This window comes from Melanotaenia boesemani, chromosome 6 (assembly GCF_017639745.1).
Source record: "Melanotaenia boesemani isolate fMelBoe1 chromosome 6, fMelBoe1.pri, whole genome shotgun sequence".
NCBI lineage: Eukaryota > Metazoa > Chordata > Actinopteri > Atheriniformes > Melanotaeniidae > Melanotaenia > Melanotaenia boesemani.
Window position 1 is genome coordinate 7,985,712 of NC_055687.1, and position 25,589 is coordinate 8,011,300.

General features: G+C 37.5%; 1 protein-coding gene across 1 annotated transcript; it reads left to right on the forward strand.

The window, feature by feature from the left end:
• Positions 1-1,083: 1,083 nt before the first annotated feature.
• Positions 1,084-25,569, forward strand: LOC121642356 (retinoic acid receptor beta-like). The gene is made up of 8 exons (XM_041989059.1): positions 1,084-1,542; positions 8,752-8,912; positions 10,484-10,625; positions 15,113-15,279; positions 21,151-21,327; positions 23,853-24,057; positions 24,156-24,314; positions 24,405-25,569. The coding sequence occupies exons 1-8, from the start codon at positions 1,374-1,376 to the stop codon at positions 24,557-24,559; spliced, it is 1,335 nt and encodes a 444-aa protein (XP_041844993.1). The 5' UTR covers positions 1,084-1,373; the 3' UTR covers positions 24,560-25,569.
• Positions 25,570-25,589: the final 20 nt, after the last annotated feature.

A 25,589-nucleotide genomic window follows, 5' to 3' on the forward strand; every position in this document is an offset into this window, starting at 1 on the left:
CTAATAAATGTCACTCTGCAGTGTAAGGGATGCTTCCACCTTCATCTTATAGGAAAGTTGACCTTGTTTCTTTAATCTAAACCAGATCCACATTCTTCTCCTTTTCCTCTTTGAAATGCCCTGTTGGAGGTGATTCTGCATTTCTTTTCTATCCGAGCCATTAAAAGTATGTTTAGGCAGAAACATACATCAATATTAAGGCTCTTTTAATTTGCCTTTGGCTTTTTTTCCAGCACACACAAGGGATCCCACGTGTGCTGTTCAGTTCTCTTACAAGATGTTTACTTTGTGTTAAATAAACAATGATTAAAGGATTTTTAAGAAATTGAAGAAAATATTATAAGGCTTGACTGCAAGTTATTTAATCTTTCTTTTTTATTAATTTGAAAATAGTTTTTTCATACTTAGGAAGTATAAAGGATGTAGTGCTAATAAAATGAGCGAATTTATGACAAATTTTTAAAATAGTTTAGCTTCTGTGCTGTTTTCCTGTTAGCCAATTAGCTAATATTAGCTCATTGAAACACTTGTACACACCTGTACTTTTCAACTTCTGTCATGACAAAATATACTAGAAACAGGAACTATATATATATATATATATATATATATATATATATATATATATATATATATATTCTACACTCACCTGCTTCTAATTGCAGGTTTAAAATAACACCTATAAAACAATTATGCTCGTTTGTTGTGCATTATGGGTAATGTAGTCACGGGTTATTTTTCTGCTGCATCTCAACATCTAAGAATGCCACCGCGGGTGGTACCAAACTTTTTGATGTTGCAAAATTCTTAAACTTTATTAAATACTTATCGAAACGTTTCATCTGAACTGAAGCAAAGTTACTTTTCTATTTTCCACTCAGCATTGGTAATTGAAGAACTCTTGGCACTGGTTTCCAGCCCTGATGATGATGTCAGACAGCGGCTGGGTCATGTGAAGGGCAACAGCGGAGGAGGTTCACGGAGAGTTCAGCCGCATACATTAGGTAACACCATCGCTCGCTGTGACATAACTAGTATGAAGCAGGTTGAGTTGAAACATTTGTCAATAAAGAACAGATAAGATTAAGAAGTCCTGCAAAAAAACTTTGTTATGCAAAACAACCTGCGGACCTGGATGTGTTGGACTGCTGGGATTACAATCTGCTGGCTGCGCGCCAACACGCACAGTTGATGACCGGCGGTTGGAAATATAGGTTTGTTCCTGCGCGCACACGCCCATCATCCAGACATGCTTTGCTGTTAAACATCCGATTGTGACCTATTAAGTACAGCAGTGCAAGCAAGGGAAATTTTGCCACTTTTTGAAGGATTTTTCATGCGGACAAAATCTGCAGAAATACTCAGACCACATCATGTTTGACTTCATGGAATTTCAAGTTTTCGGTCCCGGAGAAATCATAGACTTATACTCTACTTCCAGCCCTGCCTGCACACTGCAGGAGCAGGAACAGGAGCAGGATTTGGCAGCTTTCTTCCCGGAGCTGATCGAGTCGGACTGGCAGGAGCATCGCTGCTCTCAATGTAGGTGAAAACTATTGATGCGCGAAGTGATGGTGCAGAAAATACAAAGGCTCTGCCTTAATGACTAACATTTGCAAATATCTGCATTTTCCCCCAAGAGAAATCAATTGTGTTTAGTCAGATCAAGCAACTTTATTGACATCGTTTGACCCAAAATCAAAGGCTATAAATTTGTCCCACATGGCCTCTGGTCTGATGTGTGTCAGCACTTTAAACCCTTAAAAGCGTCCGTGTTGCTTTGTAAATGTCATGAGTCAATGCCCTGCTTCTAACTTCATGAATTGAATTTACATTTAAGGTCAGGGTCTGAACTGCATCATAACAACCATCTTTGCACCGGTGTAAAAATAAACATGTGGGCGCAGCTTACCTAGTCTGTGGCAGCCTTCTGATTTTTGCATAGGTGGAAATACCAGTACAGTTTAATCCCCAGGATTATTTAAAGAAATTATATTTAAATGTTATTTTATATAAGTTAATAATAAATAAGATTTACTGTCTGTTGTATATAGCCTGGGCCTAATAAACATAGATAAAAATCAGTCAAATAGATTTAAAAAAATGGTGACAACTGAAATGGATTAGAAATAATAAAATAATTTAACATATTAATATAGGAAAATGAATAAATGAAATATGTAATACACTGTCAAAGGATTTTATTTAAACAATAAGATTTCCAAATAAAAAAGGTGAAATATGATTTGTAATCTGCATTATTGCTCAGGGATTTGTATTCATGAGTCAAGGGGAATTAACCTTCATATGTCCTAGTGGTGCAGCTCTGATTTCCTGGTTGTTTATATGAATTTTCATCAAAACTTGAAGCAAACACTTCCCCCCATCCACATTAATTTGCATTACATGCTTTATACAACACTATAATGCAGATGTGCGCAAATGGAACCAATTATGTGCATTATGAAACAAGCTTTCATTAATAAACGTGTGTGTTTTGCAGCTACATCGGAGTGTGTTTGCAAGCCTTCACTCAAACAGCTACCTTTATTTTAAAATATTTATTTAGCCTTTATTTTACCAGGTAAGTCCCATGAAATTAAAAAATCTTTTTCAAGGGAGCCCTCGCCAAGATAGCAGCTGTCCAAATTCCATAATAGGCAGTGATTTAAAAAAAAACATACAGTATTAAAAATATACAATAAAATTCTAACAGGGCAAAAGAATAGTACCTAAATAATACCTGCTGCTTTTAAATGCTAAATGGGGGGTTAAAGTAAAGTTTAATCTATTGTACGTTCTGCACTCTTTATGTAGATACTGTGAAGCTTGTCAGGAGTTTTCTTTTCAACAGATAAATGATATGAAGAGAGCTGAAAACAGTGTTGTGTGTGAGCTCAGAGCAGCTCGTGCCCGTGTGGTGGTGGTCTGTGTTTGGGACGGGGAAGAGCCGGTCAGTTTGGGGTCACCGCGGGTTCATTGGACGGTCACCAGCTCAGCAGGTTAGAGGAGAGCCAGACTTGCCACTAGTAGAAGTAAAGCATCAGGTTATCATTTAAGAAATAAAAAGAATTCACAGCAAAGACAATTTTCCCCTCAGAAAACTCACAAGGACCGATATTCTAATATATGATGTAAAAGATGTGAGGAAGTTGTGCTGCATGAACTTGCATTTATTCATCAGAGGTTTCCCTTTTTGATCCAAACACTTATTAAAATAAGTTAATTTGAGAGGCTTTTGGAGGAAAAAGTTACTTTATTTAAAATGCATCTAATATATGCAAAAGAACTTGATGTAATTCAATTTTATTGTGCAAACATAAAAGACAAACTGCTTTGGTTTCTGTTTTATTTTGCCAGTAGGAGTCAAAAGCAGGTTTTTAAGCACAAAAGACAAAATTAGCCATAAATAAATGTTTTTAAAAAAATCCAATTTTGCTTTAACTATTTGCTGAAAGCAAATTGGAGCTGTAGTCTTAATCTTTTTTTCATGCAAACACAATAAAAAGTTTTGTGTTACAGCCTGTTGGATATGAAAAATTTAATTTTTATTCAAATTAAATGTATTTGGGTTTGAAAGTGTTAGAAGCTGAATAACTTAAAAAACCACATTATGTAGTCTTATTGTATTTAATTATACTATCAGCGGAATAAAGGCCCATTTATGCTCCGTTACATACGTAAATATGGACGTCTGTTTTAAACGTTGTCATATGTCCTCATATCTCCATGCATCTTTTGCGTTGCCATGGTTAAGTCAGTTCCTCCACTTGTGGGCAGTGCTGAGTTCAGAGTTTACTGGTGGTGGTAAGGTATCGCGATAAAAAATTTTTTCCAACCACCCAACACACCCTAAACACTCGCATAAAAAGCTTGTGCAAGTTCTACAGTTGTTGTGCTTGTCTTTATTCTTCTTTTGCTGCTTTTTTCCCTTCTCAATCCTCTTCTTCTCTGGTTTGTCTCTTTCACTGGTCGCATGTCAGCTATTCTGCTCAACGCTGCCCCTACAATTTCCGGTGGTATTGCTCCATCTTCTGCGTCAAGAGATGGTTAGCTAAAATCAGTGAAAACTAACCAAATTATGAGGCTAACCGACGCAGGAGATGAACAAACTGTCCATCAGTCTGCATATCCATCATGTACATCAAGCATAAATGGGCCTTTAGCCTCCCATAAATAAATAAATTAACAAGTAGTTATTTCAGGGGGAAAAAAAAAAAATTTGAAATCTTTATTTATCATTTGATCTGTAAAATATCAAAACACCCTTTTTGCTTCTCTCCGTGTTGGTGTTTTCAGACATGATTTGTTTGAAGATTCATTATAATCATTTAGCTTGTATATAGAATATATTTAAAAAATCAAGAAATCTTCACTCTGCAGAAGCTTTGAAAGTGCTTTTGCTTTCAACTTGGTCTAAATTTTTCTGTATTATCTGCCATCTCAAGCAATCAATCTATAAATGCAACAATTAAAGTGACCAAAGCAAATGAAATAAAGGATAATAGAAAAGTAAAAACATAAAATGATTATAATAATGGGGATAGATTAAGAGAAAGCGGAAAATATTCATCTAAATCCTTTATTTTTGCTTAGCAAAGTAATGACAAACAACCACAAATGAAATTACAGATGACATGTGCAGGAAGTCTTCTGACTTTCCAAAATCTTTTCCTCTCTTCTCTGTTGACTAACTCACACAATGCATTGTGGCATTCATCATACAACACCACCTAAATTGGGATGGGGGCAACTGTTTCCCCCCTTTCCTCGACCAAATTACTTAGGCCGCTCTGCCACACACACGTTCTGTCCCTTCATCCTCCCTCTCATCAGTCAGTTTGGCTTGAGGCATGCTCCTGCATTGTTTTGCGCTGGGGAAACCATCAGCCTTATGGGGGTTTCCTCGTTTGACCCGACGATTTCAGGTTCAACCAGAGGCCGCGGGTTCAAGGGGATGGAGATGAGCAATTTTTCTCGTTTTGTCTCCTTTTCAAAACAGCTTTCTTCGTTTTCTGTCAGGGTCGGAGCGGTGGAAGTGATCAGAGAGCCAACAGGGTAGCTGAGCAAGCCCCACACACTGGACCAAATCTCTCCTAGAAATCAGATTCAGAGCAGGAGAGAGTGCTGTGATGGATTGACAAGTGAAACTCAGCTGGAAGAAGCTGAAATTGGTGACTTTCCATCTCTCCACCTGCAAATTAAACAGCTACATAAAAAAAGAAACTTCACATTTTGTGTTAACAGTGTGCGGTCTGATCTCAGGGTTTACATCCTTAACTTTCGCATGTGCAAACAGAGCTGTTTGTGTGCTTTGATGGGGGCAGGAGTCTCTGTGTGTCGGGGGCAGGAGTCTCTGTGTGTCACAGCTTCAGGATCAGAGATAAAGGCTGATAAGATTAGAGTAGATTTACATAAAATTCCTGTCAGTGTGCAAGGAAAAACAATCTAACACAGCAAGCTCCATATAACAAATATTAAATCCCTGTGATGGACTGGTGACCTGTCTCGGGTGTATCCTGCATCTCACCTGCTAATTGCTGGGATAGGCTTCAGCTTCCTCGTGACCCTGAATTAAAATAAGCGGTTTAGAAAATGAATGAATAAACAGAAAATCCAACTCACTATGAAAGATTTATTGTTTTACAGATGGGTTTCATGAGAGGCTCATGTTTTTTCATTAAATGTCAGTTGTTGATATTTATCAGTCTTAGGCTTAGCTTTAGTTGTGTCTCTTTAGTTATATCCAGCCAGTCTATTTCTGAGTTGTTGCTGTTAAAACACTGATTGTTTAACAAGCTGTTGGCTGTTATGCTGAATTCTTTCTTGCTTTAAATTGCCTAAACATCGTAGTACGTGTTTTTGGTAAACCTTAGTATGACATCTGTTGAGAGACAGTTGAAAGCAGGGTGGTGAAAATTGTCTGGTTGGTGCCTGGTTAAATTTGGTTTTGTTAGGCTAACAAATGGTGAAAAGTAATGGAAAAGGTAACACAAAGAAATGAAAAGGGAGAAAGAAAATGTACCTCATCAGGAGTAACTGATCGTACTGTGTGTGGTGTGCTCCAAAAATCTCATCACATAACGATGCTGTCCCACAACTGATCTCGAATCAAGTCCTCCAAACTGTAAATCTGTCGTGATCAAAGATGATCTAACAAAACGAAGAAGAAACATAGCAACAATTGGAAAAACGTGGCAGAAGAACCATGGCAACAAAACAAAAGAGCTGAAATCTGATTCCTCTACAAAACTAGACCTGTTTTTTCTTTTTTTTTTTTTTCTTTTTTTGGCAAGTGTGTTTAATTATTAGAATTTGTTTAAGATAATTTGAGTAAATGAAAGGGTAAATCATAATACTTGAACACTTATTCAGTGATATGTTTATTTTATAGAGTTATATGAAGTATATCTTATGTGTTACTATTATAGTAAAGAAATGTTTCAGCATTGAAACTCACTATAGTTGTGCTATTTTTTAATTTTAGGTGGACAGATATGTTTAATATTTGGTTATGAGGATTTTAAATGCACTGAGACGATTTTAGAGGCTGATCCTACAGTTTGAGCAAACAAACACTACACTAAAGCTAGAATTCAGGGTCTTTGCAGACTTAATAATGCATCCTCAGATTAAGTGGGAATCCAATATGTTGTAAAAAAAACAACAACAACAACAACAAAAAAAAACAATATCTGTGTGACTCAACTCCACATTTTCTGCAGATGAATATTTCTGGAGCTGGTGGTTATTTGTTTCACCTTACATGTTATTGCACCAGTTTAATTGACATAGAAGTTGACACTGGTTGACAGATCTCAGACCAGCTGAAATGAACAAAACTAAAAGGTCAAATGGAGCACGTTTCATTTTTTAACCAAACAAAAGTATTTTACCAATGAAATAATAAATTCCCACTACAGGAATTAAATATTTTATTTAGATTCTTGCTGTGGACAATGTTAATAACATTAAACCATAAAATAAATTCCCATGGTGGACATATTTTGCTAAAAATGCAAGTCTTAGTTGATATAACATGCTAGCAGCAGAAGGAGGGATTTAATCTGTGATAAACTGGCTGCAGTATATCAGTCAATTCTTGATGTTTCTGGTGAAAATATGTAAAACTGTCAGACAAAATATTAGGCAGATGTTGGGGATGATTTTAACCTTGCACAAAATTGTTCTACAAAGCAGCTACAGACTGTAGTTGTTCTTAACTGCAGTCTGTTGGTCCATAACCTTCTAACCTCCCTGCTCATTCAGTCCTGTAACAACTGAAGACTTTTGAGTCAAAAACTTTAGTCCACTGCACTTAAATTAGATTATTTGAGCCTGAGGCTTAACTCCAACATCTGCAGTGCTGTAGATCCACTTCACTTTTCACTGATTTCATCCAGTTTTCCGTCATCTTTGATACTCCTCTACAGTTTAACCCCTTAAAGTCAGACCCCAAAAAAAATAAAACTGGGGAGAAAATTCTAATTTTACGATGTGAAATCTTTGACTCTTTAACAAAATGTAAAAAAAATAATTTGAAAATATAACTTTTGAATATTTACAATTTGTTACAGTGTGATATGTAAAACTTATTGTTGTGCAAAAGATATCCACCAGGGAGCAGATGACACGTATCAGATTATGTGCAACAGGGTTTTGAGCAAAGTTTTTACCAGAAAGTGATGCAAAAGGTCTCAGAAACTGTATGTATCTAATATGAGACATACAGTGTTGAAAAGTAAAGCTGATGTTCTGAAAATTCTGGCATCCAGGGAGGATTAATTACTTTGAAGGCACAGTAGTTCGCTAGCTAGTTGGATGTGCAGCTAGATAGCACGTTAGCTCTCCTGAGGCTAATGCACTGAAGTAGGCTTATTTATAAACATTATGGTGTATCGTTCCGGGGCAGCATCTCCGAGCTTTGATTTCATGACCACCCTGAAAATCCTGAGCAGAAAACTAATAAAAATTTGATCAACTATCACATTGTTGTTTAACTCTTGATTGAAATAAGTTAAATGACTTTACTCTGACTTTAACGATCGAGGACTTACTCAGAGAACTGGCGCCAAAAGACTATATGGTTGAGAGCAGAGAAATGAAAAATCATTGGGATTATTTTGACATTAAATAAAAGGTTGAAATGATAAAGAAAATAGATCTGAAGGAATACTCCAAATACACCATAAAAGAAAAGACAAAAAATTAGAGAAACTCTGTCTTCTTCCTTATTGAAACTGCTAAGCCTAATTTTAAAATCTAAAAGAAATACTTAAATGATTGTTCCATCTATTCCCCTTTCATTCAAACTTTAGTGCAGTCAGTGTTCAATGCAAGTGGGAAGTCCAAACTCCAAATCAATCATCAACCTCTGCTTATTTGAACAAATTAGGGATTAAATATGACTTTCATCATATTTCCTTTGGTAATTTGCTACAAACTACAAATTATATTTTATTTTACCTTGACTTTATTGGCTGCTCCTCTTGGGAAATTTAGCCTCTTTTTTTTTACTGAGATTACAGTTAGCAGATCTGACTTCTTGTAGAATTTTTCTTTGACTCTTCTTTGTAGGACATTGGAAATCCTAAATGTCACTGAATGCAGCATTATTTCCAGGCAGACTGACAAGCATGGTGATTTAATCATTGACTTGACATCCTTCCAAATAAATCAAAATGCTACATGGTCTTTCTCCTTGGCGTGCTTGTTTATCATTGCTGTGTGGTGCCATGTTGTGTGTTGCAGCTGTGGAAAGCCAGAGCTCCAACTCCAGCTCCAGCTCAGATGACCTGTTCGCCAGCCCCCCCTCCCCACCTCCACCTCCTCGTACTTACAAGCCCTGCTTTGTGTGTCAAGACAAGTCCTCAGGCTACCACTATGGAGTCAGCGCCTGCGAGGGCTGCAAGGTAACATATCAAGTCCCTCTTCCCAGTACAGCCTCTGTTAGGCTGTAAAAGCTGTATATGTGGAACGTGGTCTATCAGTCATACTTTTATGCAATCAGTAGCTGCATGTTGAGTGTGTGAGGCTTTGAAAATGTAGCATTTTATATTTTTGAGATGTTTGAGATCAGCTCTGAACCTCATGTTAAAGTTCACCAGTTATACTAAGTAAATGTGATCATATTAAAACATTTTAACAATTTATTATATTGTGTTGGGTCATGTGATTAGGTAATGCTCAGATTACCTGACTCTCAAAAACCTGGAGGGCAGTTTATTTTGTAAACAGTCCCTTTTCTGGAATTTAACAGCAGATAATTGTATTTTTTATATTACATTTTTGTTGTTTTCTGATTTTGTTTTTCTGATTTCTATCCTTTTTTTTTTTTGTTTGTTTGTTTGTTTGCTTGTTTGTTTTTCTCTGTACCCTTAAACTTACCAACACGACCATTTTGAAAACCACTTTTTATCATGTATTTGTGCATTTTACCCACATTCTAACATAGCGGTGGGTAAAAAAATTGACTTTTTTTTGGAAAACAGCATCCAGATTAAAGATTTTCACTGATTTCAACTGTAATATTATTGTGTGGACCGAAAAACTGTGTGACAATTTATATTTTGACTCCATTTCAACAGCAGACCTAGCCAAAACGGCGCTAGTGCTAATCTTTTCTCATCTAAACAAGACTTTTTACATGTTTGCACATAAATGTGCTGTTACTCAGCAATTATTTTGAGGAAAGGAGATAGCAGAATACATTATGTAGGACAAATCTACATAAAACAAGACTAATCTTAAGCCAATCCCTCCAGTTTTGAACTAAACCTGAAGTTAGTGGGAACACATTAAGAACAAAGTGGTTTTCACTGAATAATGTCAACAGAATATTTGTATGTCGGCAACATTACTGTTAAATTTAACTGAGTTGCTTTACTTTGACGTTAAAGAATAAGAAACTGCTCTGACAACAATAAATGTGACATGTTTTCATGTAGCGGAAACTACTGATTGTTGTATGGTGGGGTAAACAGAAGAGCCTAATTTTTTTTAAATAATCCGTAGTTTTACCTTTTACTTTATTAAAAATAAGCCATTAAAAGCACAAAAGCAACTCACAGGACACACATCACTTGCTTGATCACCCACATCAATCTTATTTTTTAGTGTTTTCTCATGTAATTACAGGTTATTTTACATCATCAAGGCATTTTTTCTTTTTTACACAAATATTGCTTATATATATATATATATATATATATATATATATATATTTACTTATTTAGGGCAGGAGCATGTATGTATATGTCAACATACATTGGTCTTTACATATATTTTTATTTCAGTTTGAAAGGCATTTACAGTGTTCCCACATTTACAAATCTGTATTTACAGGGTCAGGTCATTGTGGTCTTTTCAGGTAAAATGATTACCACTTCAGATTTGTGTTGTAGGTTCACTGAAGATCACTTTTCTATTCTTGTAGCTTAAATCATTAATATCATTTATCTTCCTCCTCGGTGTGTTCCTGCAGGGCTTTTTCCGCCGCAGCGTGCAGAAAAACATGGTGTACACCTGTCACCGTGACCGAAACTGCATCATCAACAAGATCACCAGGAACCGCTGTCAGTACTGCCGCCTGCAGAGGTGCTTTGCTGTGGGAATGTCCAAAGAGTGTAAGTGCCTGAGTGTCCAGGGGCTGATTGAATAAACTCTGTGTCAAGATCAAATGACTTCCACAACAAACTAAACTAGATTATGGCAGTGCATAAAATGATTTACCTGCAGTTGGAAAAAGTGAATTAATGAGGACATTATGACACAATTAATGAATCAATAGAATGTGGCTCTAGATGATAAATATTAGGTAATGGATAATGAGTGAATAATGCCTTCAAATGTCAAAGAAAGTCAGATACAAGAGCGTATTCAAAGCTCTGCATGATCTATATATGTGAATTATTTTTGTTTTTTTTATTTTGGTTTTTTGCACAGGCAGAAGCATGTTTTAAAACAATAGATATATATGTTTAGGTCAGCAGAACAAAATGAAAGATTAGTTAAACATTTGTTACTTTCTTGTAAATAGTGCATATCTATATCTTTTCTTGTGCATTCATTTGCTGTGCTAAATCAATCAGAATTAGCTTCTTTTTTTTACCATGCAAACCCCAGCACCAATTCTACACATTGAATTGTCTGGGGAAACAAAACCTAAAAAAAATTAAAAAAATCAAAGGTCAATGACAAAAAAATTAATATATCATGAAAAACTGTGTTTCTTTTGGTATCCAGTCACTTTACTAAAACAACTGTTGTGTTTTGATTCTTTTAGAATTAATCATTTAGATCTACTTGCCGTGTGTCCACATACATGACAGCTGCCATGCATGTGCCACCATTTGTACTACGGTGTCTCCTAATGGACAAAGAACTCTGTGTGTGAAGTGAGAACCTTCTGTCCTGGCTTTGTTTCGTAGGCGCTAGAGCACTGTTTGGGATAAGTAACGCCTTTAAAAAAGCACATAGAAGAAGACAGTACACATGTACACGATGTTGAAGTAGTTACCTGTAGTGCAGTCATTGCTTCATCTGAGGTCACTGGATCCACTCACAGATGAAAACATGTTTGTCTGGAAGAATTTTGGCCACTGACGGCCACCATCCACTCTGTGCTTGGTATTTAAAGTTTTTATGGCCATCTTAACGCTAGATGTCGGTAATTCTTACACACTGTACCTTTAAGCCTCATTTCCACCAAAACGTCCAGCTTGGGAGGGTGCAGTATGTATTTTTTTGTTTCCACAAGCCAAAACTGGGAAGGGTGCTAGAATATCAATCCAAGCCATCCTACGTTTTGGGCACCTATGTTCTAATCTTACCAATCTGACCCTAAAGAGTCAGGCTTGACACACTGCAATCCATTGATTGGTCGAAAGAATCACCACTGCCACAAAGTGGGAACAGTGCCATGTTTGAACATACCGGCCCTGATTTACTAAGATCCCCGATAAAGATCGCAAAATTCCATGCCAACAGATTGCACGTGTTGTTTGTTTATGATTTATTGGTGATCGACTAAGAATGTTGGTGCAACTGATAACAGTTTCAAACAGGGTACAGTTGGTCGTGTAAAATTAACAGATCGGGGTTCAGAGATCAGGGTTTAATGTTCCAAACCGTGCCAAACCATCCCATACTGAGCCAGACTCCTTGATGGAAACAGGGCTTTGTGAGCACCATTTGGTGTAGCTTGTGGCTTTTGTAACTTAACAGAGCTTTTAAACTCAGAAGTCTATAAAGCCCTGAAGGAAGGGGAACATCTCAGTATAATAATATGACCTATTTATTACATGAGGAAGACTTCTGCTGGTGCCCCTGTAGGCATTGCTTTATTCAGAATTATTGTATATAAATTGCAAATCTGCAAGTCAGTCTACACTGTAAACCTATATAACCCTCTTGTAAGAAATATCTTAAAGAAATATCTTAAGCCATCAAATCTCTTGGAAGAAATGTCGGACAACTACTTTTCTTTAAACAAGAAAGAAGCACTCAAACCCTTTGCATTTGTCGGGACACTAAATTAACATCCATTGTAAGGATGAACAAATGTGCCCTCTTTTTTATTAACTCCTTTTAACTCTACAGATATTCATCTTTTCCAGCCTGAAGGATCATTTCATTCACCCAAAGAATGTGTTTCCTTCAACCCCCACCCCCTGCAGCACTGTCACAGTTCAGTCTTATATAATCTGAACAGTCTACTCAGCTAAAAGCTGAACAGACTCATCTGACTGAGACACTGTGGCCTGCTAAAAGTGTTCAAACATTCATCTGAGTGGCCTAATTATTACAGAACATCCAGAACAGTAAGAAGCCTGTGGAGCATTTGCCCCGGGCTTAGCCTGGCAGGCACCAGACAATTGGTCCTGTCGTCTTTTAGTGGAGGTTATTGTGGCTGAATGCAGCCAAAAAAAAAGAGCTAAAGGCAATATTCAGAACTGAATACTACAACCACGTCCTTTGCTCTCTGTTTTCCGACTAAATAATATTTCTAATATTAATTTATAAGATTAGCCACATAACTTGTTAAATTTCAGACAATTAGATTAGTTAGAAGCAGACAAACATTAAGCTTCATGTTTAAAGTTAAATAAGACCTCCCAATATTTATTTCTAAAAGACTCATGCAGGAGTCTAACAGCACTCTAGCGCCCCGCTGCACAATGGAAACTAATTCAACCTTTGTACTACCCAGCAATGCAGTGACCTAGATAACTGAGAATGTGTTTTATGTTAAATGATCAGGGGGGTGGCAACCAGGCAGCAGTGGAGGATCCACCCAGCCACATGTTCTCATTGTTGCTCGTCCACATTCAGACACAAACGCATTACATAAATACATCACATGTATCAGGCAGATGTATGCTATGTAACCGCCTGCTAGCTTCTTCGGTCAGTGTGTAACACGATCTTAACTTGGAGTGTTTACACAATGACGTCTGAATGTAGGACATCCAGAGGAGGAGGAGGAAAAGAAGGATAGGGGGCGTTGTGGCAGGGAAGAAGGCAGAGCCTGAGGTGTTGCGTAATCTGGAGCTCCCCTGACATGTGTGTAGCTGCCTGAGCCAAGTCAGTGGGATGCTCTGAAACGTGTTGACACCGTTACTCAAGCCCATTATGAAAGACTAACCTGGTTAGGCGGCTTCACATGCTTCCTGTACTGATGACCCACACAGATCACCGCCAACTGCTTTCATATAAAACCATGCTTCGCCAGAAAATAGTTTGAATGCTACAAAAACCACTCATCTCTGTTGAATACAGGGTGGAGTGACCTTCTGATAAAAACCTTGGATGTAAAGAAACGCATTTCCAGTCTTCTAGAGCATGCACCTTAATTCCATTTAAAAGAATTACTCATTTATGCTGACCAGCTGCATAAATGATCATTTATCTTGTTGCTGTAATTAGTTTGGTGTGACTCTGGCTGCATACTTTGACTTGCTTATACTGCAGAATGAGCTTAGGACCAATCAGATGGCTCCCTGATTCTGTCACTGAACGGATAAGAATCTAAAAATGCCTACAGGCATGGGATTGGTGCCAGTCTATTTATATCAAGGAACAATAACGTCATTCATGCCGGGTGTGTAAAGCTGTTCAGGAGAATTGAGTGATTTGATAGTTTGTGTTTGCTACCACAATGTATGTATATATATATATATATATTTTTTTTTTTTTTTTTTTTTTTTTTTTTTTTTTTTTTGTGTGTGTGTGTTCATTGATTTTAATTGATAATTTGCTAGACTACAACTTTAAAGGGAACTGTGACCTCCTGAGTTGTTACTGTCAGGTTGTTAGGCTGACACACACACAGACACACACACAATCAGAAACAATCCTGGAAAAGCCTAAGTTTGTATTCAGAGCTCTAAGTCAATCAGTGTGGCTGGACGATTCTAGCCAGTCATAATCTTTTAAGGGAAAATAAGATACATGCTTCTTTCAATAAAAATACCAAACAATAACAGTAATGTATTCTTTTCCAGCAAGGAACAAAACTACATTTGCTTTTACCATATTTTAAATTATCTACTTTAAACTTCAGTTTATACAACATTACTTAAATGTTTAAAGATGCAGCATGAATTAAAATCAAAGGTCAATGACAGAAAAATGTAAAACTTCATTAACCTGTTGGTACAAGACGTTTCATGTGCATGACATGACAAATAAATATGTATTTTACTCAGTCTGCCTTCCAAGCACCTCCACATGTTATACACCATTACAAATCTAAGATTCTTGAGATGAGAGTTATGTACACTGTTCCAGGCTACAGTCATAACTGTAGATTCACTAAACATTTATTTCAGGCCAGTCGCCAATGCAATTTACCTATGAAGCCATAATGTACTTCAGTTGCAGATGATACTGCAACAATAATGGTCCTGTTACATCAGCAAGGGTCCAGTAAAAACAGTCCAGTAAAATATTTGATCCACTACAAGTCTTTTAAAAGCATTTTAGGTGAAAATAACTGGTTTTTAAGAGGTTAGAAACTGTGTTTCTAATAGTATGTAATGACTTCATGAAAATAACTGTTATGTTTCATTTTTCTCGACATCCTATGACATGCATCGTCCTTGTCACCCAGCGGTGAGAAACGACAGAAACAGGAGGAAGGGGAAACAAGAGGCGGTGAAGATGACCATCATGGAGACGTACGAGTTGACGGCCGAGCTCGGCCTGATTGTGGAGAAGATTTGCAGGGCTCACAGAGAGACCTTCCCTTCCCTTTGCCAGCTGGGAAAATATACCACAGTGAGTTGCAACATATAAAAATGAATGTTGTAGATACAGAGTTTTCCACCTTTGGGATCATGCTGGTTAAATGGGAAATGTTGGAGTGACTGCTGTGATCCGTAACAGGGAAGGATTGCAAGGCAGTGGCATTTAAAGCCCTTCAGATCTGATCATTATTCAGACGCTGCCTGGTTACTCAAAGGTCAGCACTCAGTGGAGCAGTGGCTGAACACAAGCCTGCTCTTGTAGATCATTGTTTGAATAATAAATGTCTGTAAACACAACATTCAGTACAGGGAACATCAGCAGACAGCAGAGGAAAACAATTAGTTAATAAATAACCAAACCCTGATATCCAGTCAACAGATTAGATTCTCACTGTGGGTGTTATTTACTCCAGCTGAGATCAGTCAATAAGTATTTGCAAGCTGTAAACAAGGTGAGAGACTTAGTTATAAATGGTTGTTTCCTAATATATCTCACAGAATTGTATGCTGTGTTTCTATCTTTAATCTCCACTAACCATTCTCTGTGGGGGAGGGCATTTGATCCTCTAACCAGTTGCTAGAAAACAATGGTCTTACAAACCAGTTCTGTCAGCTAGACAATAGCGTTATTCGTGCTGATGTTTCTGATTGGCTGTTGAATAGTCCTCCCACAGGGCTCATCAGACCGATTCCTTTCTCTATCAGGAAACTGCTGATTCATGTTACAATGCCAGACTCATTAGAGTGGACGGATCCACGTTTACAAACTGAGAACACCTGGTTGGTGTTGTCCAAGAAAATGGTCAACAATTTTTTTTTAACTGCTTTAGAAACTTGATTTTTTTAAGTTAGTCAGATAGTTCAACACTTGTAAAATATGAATGAATACTGGTAATAATAACAGCATCTTCAGTCAGAAGCTTCCTCAGAACAGCAGGTCTTTACTGTCTGCAGCAACGACCTTAGAAAAGGAGCCTTTATATAGACAAGATGTTTTTTATTTAGAGTTTAACAACATAATTACCCCTTAGAGAACACTGAATGGTAAAAGAAGTGTATTAATTTTTTGCAAATAACTGATGGTTTTGACTATCTTATTTTCTTTATACTTGCATGTGGTGCCGGTCTGGTGACATCAATAGAAAATATATTGATCTGTGATCACACATTACTAAGTCGTGTCCATGGATTGCTAATACATGGGAACGAGATAGTAAAGTCATGCATTAGTTATGGGAGGGAATTTATTTAATTTACACGTTTAATTTAGTTTAATTTTAATCTTGGGATAAGTTATAATTCTCCAACTGAGCTTGCTGGGTTTGCCAACTCAGGGATAACCATCTCTGGACCTCTTGGGCCATCATCCTGCAGTTTTTCAGTGTTTCCCTGCTTCAACACACCTGACTCAAATTAATGAGTCACTAACAGGCTTGCAGATAATTTGACAACAAGCTGTTGAAGAACCATTTAATTTAAATCAGGTGTGTTGCAGCAGGGAAACATCGAAAATCTGTAGAACACTTGGCCAAGTTGACCAGGGTCGGTGACCCCTGGTCTAACTGACCAGTCTGCTACGAAACAACAAACACAGACGGACACCAGGTACGCCATTCCACTGTGTTTTTTTCCCCCCAAAAAACTACAAATCCCACAAATTTCAATGCATGGGGAGCATTTGGGAGTCAATGCTACAATGGCCAGGGCAGTCTGGTTGGAAATTTGCATATTCAATAACGTTGTCAAATAAAATCATTTTGGGTATGAGTGTGTGTGAATGTGTGAATGTGACATGCAGTGTAAAGCACTTTGAGTGGTCAAGCTGAATAAAAAAAGCACTACATAAGTACAAGTCCATTTACCATTTTTGACTGCAGAGGACTTTGTGCTGTTGTATTTTTAGTTTCCGTTCAGGACCAAATGATGTGGAAATATTCTGTAAAGATACGCGAGATAAATCAGTACTGTATTTTATAACAAACTGGATGTTGTAAGAATAAATACCCACATCATCTTTAAGAAGTACTCTGACAACCAAACAGCTCAAAGGAAGTTTCTGCAGCAGCTGGCAGAGGAATTTAGAGCAGAGTTTATGGCGGAAAAAGCCAGCAAGGGAGGCGGAACAACATGGACTGCAGCACAATCTGAAGGTACAGCAGACTCCTGAAAGGAGGTGGTGCCAGGTGCGGAGAAACTGGAGAAGAAGAAAAAAACGCAGACCACTGCTGCACATGTTGAAAAGCCATGTGCAGGAGTTGATGTGGGAGAAGAGACATGAACTGTGATGGCTGGGACTTTTAAATAGCTGTTTTAGAATCATAGTAAATAGTGCAGATATAATAGTAATATTCTTGTCTTCATATAGCGTATGTTATTAGTTGTGTCATGTTGTCTGTGTGGTCTCTCACTTTAGGGTCCTCCACCCCAGTTCATTTTCATTAATTACAAATGGGCGACGCAATTCGATTTTGTATATTTCTGTGACAAATGAGGCTACAATTGTTGCTTTATAGTTTTCTTGTAAAACTTATTGGATTATAATAAATATTAATTTAGCTGTATACTTATAAAGGGAATTAATTGAGGTTTAAATGTTGTGGCCAAAATGACTACTGGTGGCCATTTTTTGTAATTATGGAATCGTGGCCATGCTAGTAAACCACTTTGGGCCCCTGAGCAAGGCCCTTAACCCAGAGCGGTGGTCACAACTTCATCATCTCGTTGCTGTGCGTTAGTAATTCACAGCCACACCACAGAAGAGATTTTCTCCTGATGTCACCTGACCGGTCGTTTGCAAATGCTAAACAAGACCAGCAACCAACCAAGTACAACAAAGACATTAATATCGTAAAACAAAATAAACAAAAAAAAAGCATCAATAAAATGTATAACCAGATTTAATTCATGACAGGAAGTTGGTCAATATACAGTGTACAAGGAATATAAAAAAGCAAAAGTATGTAGTGAGTTGAATAAACTATCTGCTTTTAATTAGCCATTTTCTTATCTTCTTAAACTTTTAAAGCACTTTACGCTTGAAAAATGTTTAATAAATAAGGGAATATTCTTTAACTAAAATGTAACTAAGTTGAGCACAACGTGTTTTTAAGTGTTTTAAATGTTTTTAGTGTGGTCTGGAGAAGTCTTGAATCGACCCACAGACATCCAGTATGACACACAGCCGCTCTCCTCCTTGGCCATCTTTGTAGTTTTTAATGTATCAAGGTTTTTTAGTTGAAACGCAAATAAAAAACATATCTGGAAATTCTATTTTTGATCTTGTGTTTATCAAAATATTCCTTTTTAGAGTCAAAAATGTGCAAAAATCAAATGGAAATCTACACAAGTATTTGCAGCATGTCAGTCAACAGATCCAAACACCTGGAAAGCTTTGGAAAGTTTCTTTGTGATAATTTTTCTTAGGAATTTGAACAGGAAATTTCTGTTGTTACCTGAAGTAAACACCCATTTACAGGTTGTGTTCATGCAGTTATGCACATCCGCTCCTAACAGGGGAAAAACCTACTCGTCTCTTCATGACTAAAACTTCCTGGTAATGATGAGTTACTACTAAACATGATGACATAACGTTCTGCCGTATCCTTGTAAAAATATTTTAGTTATATAACATCACAATCATGCTGTTTGATAAGTTGTTGGGCTTGATCGATGTTTGGACACGTGTATTAGAAACCCGGAAATAAAACACAAAAATTATATGCTAGCTGACGTGAGGTTAAAAGAAAAAGTAAAATCCTGATCTGACTTTACAGAATATTTATGGAGTTTCAAAACCTTTTCTTACGTAACGTGAGTCATGGTTTTAATGCAGATTTTAAAAATCCAGTATTGAACAGTTCCTAACTGAGCTAATATTTGTAGCGGTGTTCTGTTATTTTAAAGCAACTATCATCAATATTTTAACAAAAGTGAGCTGAAATTGATAATGTTATATTAAAATCTTAAGTTGAGTCCAGGGGCAGGTCCAGGTTCATATGCAGCTTTCAGCAAATCTCATCACTGGTGCCTCTAAAAAAAAAGAACAGTTTTTACATACAGCAATAAAAAGTACAAGAAAGGCTAGAAACATTGCAGTACAACAGAAAGCAATGAAATTTGTTTTTGTTTAATTATTTCTGCCCTTTTAAAAAAACAAATGGCGTTGTATTATACATTGTTGGAAAGCCGTATTACACATTCACGGCGAGGTCTAACTTGTAAGAATTGTCCTTCTGCAGAAAGAGTTTCTTGGCAGATTGAATGATTTTACTCTTCTAAAGTAAAATGAAAAAAACAACACATTTCAGCCATTTTTCCACTTTATTCATATAACAGTGTCAGGGACATCACTGTCATGTGGAAGATCCATATGTAGCCACAACAGCTTGGTACGTCCTCCTCCTTCTATTGCGCTTTATTGCTAACGGCACTCAAAGCACTTAATCTGGATCCGTTATTCATCCACTCCGCAATCATACTTGGTGATGGTAAGCTACATGTAAGCTGCCCTGGGGCAGACTGATGGATATGTGGCAGCTAATGCCACCTCTGACCACCACTGAAACATCCATACACATTCATACACCAGCAATGTCAACACTGGAGGCAAGGAGGGTGAAGTGTCTTACCCAAGGACACAACAACAGATAACTGAGGGAGTGGGATTCGAATTGTCAACCTTCTGGTCATTAGATGACCTGTATTACCACCTGAGCCATGGGTCAACAGCCGGGTCACATTTTGCTGTGGGATAACACACATTTAAGTGCAAGCGTTTGAAGGTCAACCAGCATGATTGTGTGGGCACTCCCAAGCTGATCCTGCAGTTGTTCAGTGGGTTGAGGTCTGGATTAATGGCAAGCCATTCAATCCTCTCCATTTCTAAATTCTGGAAGAACTCTTTGTGGAGCAAAAAGCAAATAAAGAGCAAATATTTGTTTGAAAACTATTACAGTCAATAGCTTTTGGAAATAGATCTTTCTGTTTTAGAAATGCATCTAATACCTCCTTCATCCTACAAATTAATAAATATAATTAAGATGGTTATCCAGAAAATAAACAACTGCATTTATTCTAACAGTTTGTTAATAGCTGATTTAGTTTATTATCTGTTGGAAAGATCAGCAGTGTTTAGGGCGGCAGTTCTCATTCAGCTTTAAGGTGCTCCATCTACAGTTTTGATCATTTTGAAGAAGTCTAATAAACCTGATTGCTGATTTATCAAGCAGACATTTTCAGCAAAATAGTGCAGAAATTCTTAAATTCATCTCCTGTCTAGCACTAAATAACACAATGATGAAGTGTTTAAAAGGTATGGCTTTAAAAAAGCTGTAAATTAGTGCTTAATATGGGTTGAATGTTGACATGTTTACCAGGTAAACTGTGTCTATCTTCATTGTTTACAGTTTGTTAGTCAGCATTATTATTCATTCTTTCACTTAAATAGCACAACAATGGAATATGAATACATTTAGAAAATTAAATTAAGAAAAAATGTCATAGTAAAACAAATGTGGGTATAAAAGTAGGTTAAGCAAAAGCTGCTAAAAGAAGTAAAATGTAAGTCTAGTTTTAAAAACAGCCTGGCATCAGACTGGTTCCATAAGAAAGGAGCCTGATAGCTGAAGGCTCTGCCACTGTTTGTGGACTTGGGATTTTACTGGGAGCAAATTCAGACGCAAACACAACCAGTACCAGTCAGTGTTATCTAACAATGAAAGCATGTTTTTTTTCATTTATTTGAAATGGACAATTTCATATTAATAAACACAAGTTAAAATTACAAAATGTAAAGTTAACCTTGCAGCTAATTTGCATCAAACATGTTTTTGATGTTTTGTTGTCTTTGGAAAGCATTAAGCTCCAACACCGAGACGTTCTTCATGTTTTCTTCTCCACCCAGAACTCTAGCTCAGACCACAGGATCCAGCTGGACCTCGGTCTCTGGGACAAGTTTAGCGAGCTCGCTACCAAGTGCATCGTCAAGGTGGTGGAGTTTGCCAAACGAGTGCCTGGTTTTACCGGCCTGACCATCGCTGACCAGATCACCCTGCTCAAAGCTGCGTGCCTTGACATCCTGGTAGGTCCATATGTACTCAGCTGCCTTTCACCACGTTTTCACTTGACGTTCATTTCAAGATGAACTGACAGACAGCTCAGGCAGGGAGCCGCATGTTTTATTCAGCGTCTTCCTCACTCCCTCTGAACTGTCAGTCACTGCCAGGTCTCTCTGTAATTACCACCATCTGTGTTGAGTAATTTATTCAAATGGCTGCAATCTTAGTGGAGAGTCTGTCTGCAGTGAAGAGCTATGTTGCATTTCATTCTTACACTAAATCACATCCTAACCTCTTCATATGTGAAATTCTCTGTGTCTCGACTTTGTTTTTGCAACTTACTTACTTATCTCATATTGCAATAAAAAGGCGAGAGCACTGGATCATTTCTGTGTTTGTATGTATAACTCACCATTGGGGATAATTCACGTAAACAAGGCTGACTGAGTGCTGATGGTTAAATGATTCCACTGGAAACATTATTTACAGGTAACATAATGGAAAAAATAACCCCAGGCAGGAGTCTTTGTGAAACATTACACAAGATATTTAAGTAGAAGCCCAATGAGTTAGGAGTTAAAGACACACAACAGAACTTTTATAGCGATGGGCCCCTATCAACGGCTAATTCATCATCCATCTTGCATCTCACCTGTGCTGTTAGCTCTTTCCAGTCAGTCTTATCTCGATTCTTATTCTGTCCCCTTCTCTCTTTCTTTTCCTCTTTTCCTTCAATAACGTCTTCTTGTGTTTCTTTGCTGAATCAGTCACAGCGTACGTTCAAAACGGCCGGTGTGTTTATATCCTCTTGCTAGCATGTGAAGCGGAACTCAGCTGCAACGTCACGTGGTGTCCCAGATTAAAAAGTTGTATATTGCGCTTTCTCAGCCTTGGGACGCTGCTGGGCAGCAATGCCTCCAGAAATGCACAATATAGATGTGACTGTGCCATAAAACAAGTCCAGAATGCAGCGTTTTAAGGTTGGAAAGTTACGTAATGTGTCTTTAACTAAAAATATGAAACTCTAGAAGTGTGAATTATTACTTGTTTCAGATGCAGCTCCAATAATCCTACAAGTCAGTCACCCCAAAGGTCCATAAATCCCATGTAATGGCTTCTCAACAAGCTTTTCTTACAGAATCTTCTATATGTTTCTGTAAAGTTTATGATTTATGATTGAGTTTCGTCAACTGCTGAAAGTTACAGATAAAATTTAGCCCAGATTTGGTTATTCTCTTCCAGCATCTCATTAATTATTGGCCGATTAGTCGAGTTGGTTGTTTTCCTTAAGGTTGCACACTATGGGTCAGAGTGAAGATTCCTTACAGTTTGTGAGATATACAGTATTTATTAAGCACACTGTATGTGTCATGTGGTTCGTCCTTTCTGGTAAGTTCATTTCATCCTAAAATTTTCCTAGATGTCTGCTACACCCTCACCCTACATGTAATGTTGACTTAGTTTATTATTATAACTCATGATTCACATTTCAGTGGATGGGAAGCTTCACATCTAACAAACTTCAGTTCAGTTCAGCTTTATTTGTATAGCACCAATTCACAACTAAGTCATCTCAAGGCTTCTTACAGACATAATCAATTCAAGCCAACTCCATGTGATCCAATTAAAACGAATCAACATTAGTCTAACTTATAGTCACTGTGTTTGTACAAGTCAATTCATAAAAAAATAATAGTCTATTTGAGGAAACCAACAGATTGTATTGAATCGTGTCGTCAATTTAATCTCCCATCCTGAACATGCACAAGCCGGTAAGCAACAGTGGAAAGAAAAAAACTTACTTCTCACAGGAAAGAAAAACCTCCAGCAGAAGTGGGAAGGCCGCCATATGCATAGACTGGTTGGGGTGGAGAGGACTGGAAGGAGAGATCAACCGGCAGGAAGACCTTCTGAGAGAGAAGAAGAGAAATCCAAGTTAATGGTGCCAATACTGTCATAAGTTTAAATATGAAAATAAAAAATAGAGAGATGAAAAGGGAAAAAAGTGCACATGGGACGTCCCTAATCTAAACCTATCTAAGCATAACTAAGGGATGGCTAATCACCTTAACTATAACATTTTTTTAAAAAGGCTGAAAACTTTTCGTTATGTTCTGTCTCTCATTCAGTGCAGAGTCATCAATTGTGGCATTGCAATGCATCTTGGGATCAATAAATTTCCACACATCTTGAAATACCAACTATCAGCCTTAAAAAAGTTTCATTTTTTATTTTTATGACGAGTCAAAGATTTATACCTTTGTGATCCTTTACAGGAAACTGTTGTGTTGCAGCAGCTCCATATAATACCACAATGAGTGATAAATACGTTAAGAATAAATAAATTAAAAAAAAAAGATCAAATCTAAGTTTTTAAGAATAGATACAAAAAACAGATGTGAAATAATGATAAACGAGCATTAATGAACTGATGTGCAAAGTATTAAGTTTTGTACAAGTTGAAATGCCATGACAGAGAACGGTCAAACAACTGGAACATCTTTAAAAAAAAATCTTTCTTCTTCCCTTGTGTTATTTCCTCCTTCAGATCTTGAGGATTTGCACTCGCTACACTCCTGACCAAGACACCATGACCTTCTCTGATGGGCTAACTCTGACCCGCACCCAGATCCACAACGCAGGATTCGGACCACTGACAGATCAGGTTTTCACCTTTGCAGGGCAGCTGCTGCCCCTGGAGATGGATGAAACGGAAAGCGGGCTCCTTAGCGCCATCTGCCTCGTCTCTGGAGGTACTGAGTTTGTCTTGTAGCGACATCAGCAGCTCCCCTTGTGGAGAGGAAAAATAGATCTGAAATGTTTATTTTCTTCCTTCTCTTGGTCTGAACAGACCGGCAGGACTTGGAGGAGCCATCTAAGGTTGAGGTGCTGCAAGAGCCACTGCTGGAGGCGCTGAAGATCTATTCACGTAAACGACGGCCCAGCATGCCCCTCATGTTCCCCAAGGCCCTCATGAAGATCACTGACCTACGCAGCATCAGTGCTAAAGGTCAGGATGTACCATCCAGCTCTCACACTGGAGGTGTCTGCTACTGTAGTAGTAATTTGTATCAATACATGCCTGTGCCCATCCCCACAGGAGCCGAGCGAGTGGTGACGCTAAAGATGGAGATCCCAGGCTCCATGCCTCCACTGATCGAGGAGATGCTGGAAGATTTGCAGAGCCTGGAGACTAGTCAGCACACACACAGCATCCCCTCTCAGCACATGGACTCCTCTAGTTTCTCACTTTGAAGCTGCACAAAGGACTTTTTTTTCTTTCTGAGAGAGATCACTAACAGTATAAAGTGCAGATGCAGTTCAGAGGGTCATTAGTGTTTTACCTCAGTTATGGTCCAGTGATCCAAGAGATTGATCTCCATATTTAAAAAGGAGATTTTAGCCATCACGTTAACTTTGCAGGTTAAAGAGAGGCTAGCTTCTGTGAGCTCAAATCCTGTTTCAAAGGAGCGGAAAAAGTTAGATTTATGCAGTAATAAATATCTTAATCTTGGTTTCTGTTCACCTGCAACATGGTCAAAAGCACCTCATAACCACTGAGAATCACTCTCAGCCTTTCCTTCCTGTACTTGGTTTTTACTCTATTTATACTTGCATGAGTTACCACTTGGATTAATTTTACCTCATTAAATAAAATATTTAGCTTTAGTTATAGGCAGAGAAGAAACATATTTTTTTTTTCTATAGTTTTTTTTTAATAATATTTTGTCAAAACTTACTGGTACATGTGTGAGAGGAAAAGGGAAATGCAAAAACTTACCCACACTAATGTAGCTGAGTTGATAGAGGAAGCAGGAAAATGTAAGTAACAAATGAAAACATTAAAATAGTGTTGTATGTATCACTTTGTTGCTCAGTGAATGTCAGATTTCCAGATAATGGAAAGTGAAAGAGTTATGGCACTGTTAGTCAACTAATAATAATACACAACTTTATCATCTCCTTAAACTTAATCCATGAAAAAAGAAATTATTCCAGATTGTTATGAAGAATTTCTGTCTGCCATTTGTGGATATGGAAGTCGTTTATATACTGAAAAGGTATATTTGTTGATGTTTAATGATGATTATGTGAACATTTTTAGAAGAAACTGGTCTTCTCCATTGCTGCACTGTGCTAGTGTTACGTTCTAGTGCTATAGTCCAAACACTTCTACCTTTTTTTGTAGTGATATCATCAGGTAAAATATATTATTATTCCCTTTCCCCCCACTTTTATTTTAAAAAAGAAAAGCATTTTTAATGGCCACATGTTGCCGAAGCAA

Excerpts from the sequence above, each read along its gene's own strand:
- LOC121642356 (XM_041989059.1), top strand. The coding sequence starts at position 1,374 with ATGTTTGACTTCATGGAATTTCAAGTTTTCGGTCCCGGAGAAATCATA. Across the intron at positions 8,913-10,483 it reads GCGCCTGCGAGGGCTGCAAG|GGCTTTTTCCGCCGCAGCGT; the intron begins GTAACATATCAA and ends GTGTTCCTGCAG. Across the intron at positions 24,315-24,404 it reads ACGCAGCATCAGTGCTAAAG|GAGCCGAGCGAGTGGTGACG; the intron begins GTCAGGATGTAC and ends CCATCCCCACAG.